Below are 6980 nucleotides of genomic sequence, written 5' to 3' on the forward strand. Positions count from 1 at the left end.
AAAAAAAAATTTTTTTACACCTTTAAAAATTTAAAAAAAAAAAAAAAAAAAAAAAAAAAAAAAAAAAAAAAAAAAAAAAAAAAAAAAAAAAAAAAAAAAAAAAAAAAAAAAAAAAAAAAAAAAAAAAAAAAAAATAAATATATATATATATATATATAATACATGATAATATTTATGTACACATTTTTAATTATATAAAATATAATCATATATATATATTTCCATGTTAATGTAGTACCTTTATTGATATATGGTAAAAATAAAAAATATATATTAAATTATATAGAAATTGATCAAGTATATTTTACATTTTTTACAACATATATATATATATATATATATATATATATATATATATATATATATTTATTTATTTATTTATTTTTATTTTTATTTTAATCAGATAATTCAAATTCTACGTCAGAAAATTTTCCAGAATTTGTTTGTTTACAAATTTGTTTAGCTTCATTATGTTCTGCACTTTTTCTTTTTAATAAACATGCATAATCTATTGTATTAGTTAGTGATTTTTTTTTTTTTGTTTCAGCATTATATATAGAATGTTCATATATTTTATCATTTGTATATATATCATAATTATTTCTTAAGTTGTTATGTTCATTATTTGAAGATGATATATTCATATTTATATTTGATGTATCATAAAAGATATCATTGGATGTATTTTTTAGGTTGTCATTTAGATTTTGTTTTTTTAAAATATCTATATACTTATTATAGTTTTCAAAAAAATGAACGAAATTTACAAAGAAATCTTGTATGGATTTATTTTGTTTATTATCTTCATTTATATAATTAAAAAGAGGAAAAAAAGGTTTGATGTCATTAAACCAAAATATAATAACTAAATATTGTTTAATCATAAGTACTATATTCCATATAATATATAAAATTTTATTATAATTTTTTTGTACAAATTTTTTTACTATTTCTAAAAATTTATCATGTACATAATATTTAGATGAATTATCATATATATTATTTTCTTTTATATTATTTTTCAAATTATGAATACAACATGAATCTATAAATTCTTCTGTATCCATTTCATTTTTTATTTCTAAATATGTGTTAATAAAATCTATACATTTATCATATAAATCTTTTATATAAAATGTACTTATTTTTTTTAAAAAATATAATTCTTTATCTGTAAATATTTCTCCTGTATGTTTAGCAAGTATTAACATAATACATCTTTCTTTTGATATTCTTCCATTTTCTGAATACCCATATAATTTTTTTAATTTCTCAACTACCATATTCCATTCAAACCATTCATATTTTTTCGGTTTATTAAAACAATTACATATATATAATATATTACAAAATAATTGTTTTAATAATAAATGCTTATTTAATATTAATTCAATACTATGTAGTTTATTTCTTATATTTTTTAAAAGATCTTCATAAACAAAATCAAAACTTTCTATTAATAATAAATATCCAAATCGTTTATGTACATTTTTTATTCTGCATATAAATAGACAAAATTTTTCGTCTTCATAAATTTCGTCGTGTTCACAAATATCTTTTTCTTCATATTCTTTGTCTTCTTCTTCCTTTTCATTATTATTATATTTTTTATTTTTTTCTTCTTTACCTTCAAAAGGGAATGATAAATTATTTATATGATCATCAAAAAAATGCATATCATTATCAAATCTGCAGAATGGACTTAAATCCTTTTCATCATTATTATGATTATTATTATATTTATTATTTATTAATCTACCTCTTTCTACACTTTCATTCATATTATCATCCTCCTCCTCAATTATCATCAATCTGTCAACTATTTCATCACATTTATTCTCTCCAAACAAAACTTTTAATTTATTTAAGGTTTCTTGCCATAAAACATAATTTTTACTATTTTCTTCTGGAATTGTATGAAGAAATTTTTCTAAACATGAAGAATCACATGTACATAATATGATAGATGTAATAATTTTTTTTAAATTTTTATATTCATTTTGTCTTTTTAATGAACATAACATAATTATAACTGCCTGACTAAAATATCCCATACTACTTAACCTTTTATTAATTATTTTTATTTTTTTTTTTTTTTCTTTTACTAAAATTAATTCTTTATCTTCTCCATAATTCAATTCTAATATATTCCCCCTCATATTATTTATAATATCTTCATTTTTGTTTTTATTTTTTTCTTTTTTTGTAAACCATATTTCAATATTTTTATCATTCATTAAAGATTTGGTGGGTTCATATGATTCATTTATACAATGAAATATGGATATACCTACTAATTTTATTATGTCATTTTTTATTTCATTAGACGATTTAAATTGTATAATATTATCCAGCGTATTTTTAATATTATTATAATTATCATCATTTTTATCATTCATTTCAAAATCTTTTCGATAATATAAAAATGTTTTCTTTTCACTTTCTAGTATATCACTATATTTAATTATATCCTTTATATGTTCTTCACTATATATATAATTATCCTCCATATCTTTATAAGGACACACACCATTATTTATCGTGTCATCTATATCAATCATATTTAGAGTAATATATCGTACATCCACATTTATATCTAAATTCAAATGACATCTATTATTAACTTCACTCTTTCTTTCTCCAGATTTTAATAATATATTTTTTCTAAGACAAGATGGAAAAGGCACATTTTTAATATTACGTGGTTTATTACATAATATGTTTAATGATTCCACATGTTCATTTATTTCTTCTTTTTCTTCCTTGTTTACTTTTTTTTTAATTTCATCATTTATATTGAATATTATATTTTTATATTTTAAACTTATGTCATCATTAGTATCTTTTATTATCACCTTATTGGTAGCTACCTCATCTAATTTTAATTTATTATCATCATTACATTCTACATTGTTTTTATTAATTTGTAAAGAGCTATTTTCACATGTATATTCAATGGGCATATAACTATTATTACAATTTATTTCATTAATATCAACTTTGTTATTATTATGGATATTTATATTATTATTATTATTATTATTATTATCAATATTTATATTATTATTATTATCAATATTTATATTATTATTATTATTATCAATATTTATTTTATTATTATTATCCATATTTATATTATTTTTATCCTTTTCTCTTACAAATAAATCTTCATCTTGTTCATTAGATTCACATACATTTTTTTTATTTCCATTTGAATAAGACGATATATCCTTATCTTCTATATTTAGATTTTTATTTATTGTAATACAACTCTTTTTATCATCCCTTCTGTTATTATTTATGTTTGATATAATACATTTTTCTTCTTTAATATATAACTCTTTTTTTATATTATCTCCCTTATATACTGAATAAATATATTTATTTGTATCTACCTCCTCATTTATTTTTTCACATTTTGTTTTATCACACTGTATATTAATTCCTTCTAATGTATTATCTACATTTTTTAATTCAGATATATTATCACCTGGATATGTATTAATAAACTCACAGTCTTTATCATCATATTCAATTAAATTTTTAATATGATCTAAAGTTATTGGTATACAAAATTTTGAATAATCATATAAAATAGATATATTTTTAGAAATATCATTATTTATAGATGTTTTATTCATTTCTTTATTAATTATATTATTATTATTATTATTGTTGTTGTTGTTCAATTTGTTATTTTTATTTTTTTCATCACAATTATTATCCTCATCATATTCTTTATTTTTATTTGCTCTTTTATTTTCTTCCTTCTCATTTTCATTGGTTTTCCTCTTCTTCCTGTTATATATAATAGTATTGCTTTTATTATATATACTATCTTGACATATATTTTTATTAACATATACGCTATTATTTGAAACATTAAATGATTTCCCTTTTTTTATATATAAACTATTTTGTATATATGAATTGGTTACATTTTTATTACTACTTGTATCATTCATTTTTTTTTCTTTATTTATAGTTCCTGTGTTTTTATATGTAGACAATAGGGATATATTATTATCATAAGGGTTTTTATAATTATGACTATTATTATAAATATTACCACTATTATTAATATTATTATTATTATTATTATTATTAATATTGTTATTGCTTGCGTTTGTGATTGTGTTTTTCTTTGCACCTATATATATACTTCTATTCATATTGTTTAATAATTTATTATTGCTGCCTATATATGTACTTTTATGTATATCCATTTTTTTCTCAACAACGTTTTTATTTATACCACCTACAGACATTTTATTCAACATGTTATTATTATTATTATTATTATTATTATTTATATTATTATTATTATATACACTTTTTTTATTTAAATTTTGAATATTTCTGTTCTGTGTTATTTTAAAACTTTTATCAATACTTATAACACTCTTATTTGGAATATATTTTGAACCTGAAACACTTTTCATATTATTATTATTTTGTTTGGCATATATTGATTGTTTTAAAATATTTCTATTTTTTATAACATGTTGATTTCCATATCTGGATGAATTAATTTTCATATCTCTCTTTTTTTCTACTTCTTCAGTCCTACTCTCTTTTTGAGCTTGGATGTTTTCTTTATTTTCATAGTATTGAATACATCCTTCTGCATCTTCTTTATATGCACTAAAATCTAGAGCACCCAAATCGACATAATTGGATTTATTCTTTTCATTTATATCTGAAATACATGATTCATTATTATTAATCATATGATTATTATCTTTAATATTTAAGACAGGTTCCTCCTTCATAAGAACTAATTCATTTTCATTTTTTATATTATAATCTTTTATATAATTATTAGACACTATATTATTATCCTTTTCAATGTGTAATTTTTTTCTTATCTCTATTTCATCTTCGAGTATACATTCTTCACATTGTCTTTTTTTATTATAAATATCACTTAATTCTTTATCATCAAAAAGGTTACTATTCCTTTTGACAAGATCTTCATAATTATTTATAACATCGACTGCTTTAAAATAAGCGTATCTATATTTATTTACAAGTTCGAGAAGCTTATCATTAATCTTTTGAAATTTAAAAATATACTACAAAAAAGGAAAAGATAAAAGGAAAAAAGATTGGGATTGAAATAAAAGAGTAAGATATAAATGTATATGGAGAGCAAAATATAATAAATAAAATAATAAATGTATATATGAATAAAGTATAAAAAATTGGACATGACCTTTAATATATACATATATATATATAAATCACATATATAACTGATAATATTTATAATGCATAATTATATATATATATATATATATTATTTTTTATTTTTTATTTTGAATTACTACTTTGTTTAGTAGCCTATCAGGAGCCATGTTCAAAGAAACACTTGACCAAAGTGATAATACATAAATTTATTTTTTTATGTATATATAATTTTTTTTTTTCTTATATAATTGTTAAAATAAGTTAATCTACATAAATATATATATATATATATATATATATTTTTATATTTATATATTTATGTGTGTGTCTTAATCCTTGAATTATCAAATAATTTACATATTTATAAAATATATACATATATATAATGTTTTATTTAAAGCATGAGAATGTTTTAATTATATAATTTTTTCTAATTTAAAGTCATATAATTATTTCTTTATAAATATAAAAAAAAAATAAATTCATATTTTTAAGAGTGAATAATTTACACCTACATTTTATTTTCCATTAAACTCAATCATATTCGCACACGGAATTTATTTAATGTATGTATAAATATATATTATTTATATTTATTTATTTATTTATTTATTTATATATTATTTTGAAAAAAACCCTGAGTGAACGTGGGCCCACATTTTAAATGATATATATTGAAATATAACTGGATTTTATTTAAATAAAATGTAGAAAAATATATATATAACATGTTGAAAGGGAATAAGAACATTTGCATATATAAATTAAATATAATCATAAGAAAAAATATAAAAATATAGAAACATACATATATACATATATATATACATACATTTATACATATATTTACATATATATTATATCTTTGTCCTTCCTTTTAAACTTTGATATAATTGGGAACATATTCAAAAGGATAATATTTATAATCGACTTTATCATCTGTAACTTGAACTATAAAAATACCAGATTTGTCATCCTTTGCCTGCATACCAACAGCTGATATAGTAATTTGCTTTGTATATTGATCAATATCATTTTCTCTATTAGCATGTAGATGAGCACAAAAGACATGAGTAATTTTATATTTTTTTATTAATTCATATATAAAAAGTCTTGATTCTTTCTTTAAATGGAATTCATTTTTTTCAGAATAATGATGAAATTTATCTCCATAAATTAAACCGATATTTTCTCCTTCATATATATCATCATACATTAATGCATGATGTAGAAGTAAAAATTTATGTTTAACATTTAATGCATGTAATTTTTCTAATGTTTTTTCTAACCACTTCAATTGTTCTTCTTTCATATCTTTAACATGTGTTTCATCATATAATATAGGAGAATTCAAAACAACAAATGCACAATTATTATATATAAAACTATAATAACTATCACCCCATTGTTCTTCAAAATATTTCATTCCTTCCATAGATGGCACATTACCAACATCATGATTTCCACAAAATACATATAAATCAATATCTTTATCTAATAATTTTAAATCATTCTTTAAATCACATATCTGATTTGTTTGTATAGGATCAAGTGGAAACTTATTTGTTAAATCACCTAATACTACGACAAATGGAGGTTTCAATTTATTCGTTTTCTCAATAGCACTTTTTAATAATTCCCTTTCTTCATACCATCCATGATTTCCTCTTATCATGCCATATTGTATATCACCAAATAATACAAAAAAAAATGGCTCAAACTTATTAGCACTCACATTCTTCCCTTCATGATTCTCCACTTTTATTAAAACCATATTGTAAAAAAAAAAA

The 6980-nt window shown here is 19.0% G+C and overlaps 2 protein-coding genes across 2 annotated transcripts; both read right to left on the reverse strand.

The window, feature by feature from the left end:
* Nucleotides 1-395: 395 nt before the first annotated feature.
* PGSY75_1403800 (nuclear formin-like protein) lies at nucleotides 396-5357 on the reverse strand (the record flags this gene model as incomplete). The annotated part of the gene is made up of 2 exons (XM_018787742.1): nucleotides 396-5075; nucleotides 5331-5357. The coding sequence occupies 2 exons, from the start codon at nucleotides 5355-5357 to the stop codon at nucleotides 396-398; spliced, it is 4707 nt and encodes a 1568-aa protein (XP_018639114.1).
* A 710-nt stretch (nucleotides 5358-6067) lies between these two features.
* PGSY75_1403900 (putative phosphatase) lies at nucleotides 6068-6964 on the reverse strand (the record flags this gene model as incomplete). The annotated part of the gene is made up of 1 exon (XM_018787743.1): nucleotides 6068-6964. One exon carries the CDS (start codon nucleotides 6962-6964, stop codon nucleotides 6068-6070), a length of 897 nt encoding a protein of 298 aa, XP_018639115.1.
* Between the last annotated feature and the right edge of the window lie 16 nt (nucleotides 6965-6980).

Source organism: Plasmodium gaboni, chromosome 14, assembly GCF_001602025.1.
Source record: "Plasmodium gaboni strain SY75 chromosome 14, whole genome shotgun sequence".
In the NCBI taxonomy this organism is placed as follows: Eukaryota; Apicomplexa; class Aconoidasida; order Haemosporida; family Plasmodiidae; genus Plasmodium; species Plasmodium gaboni.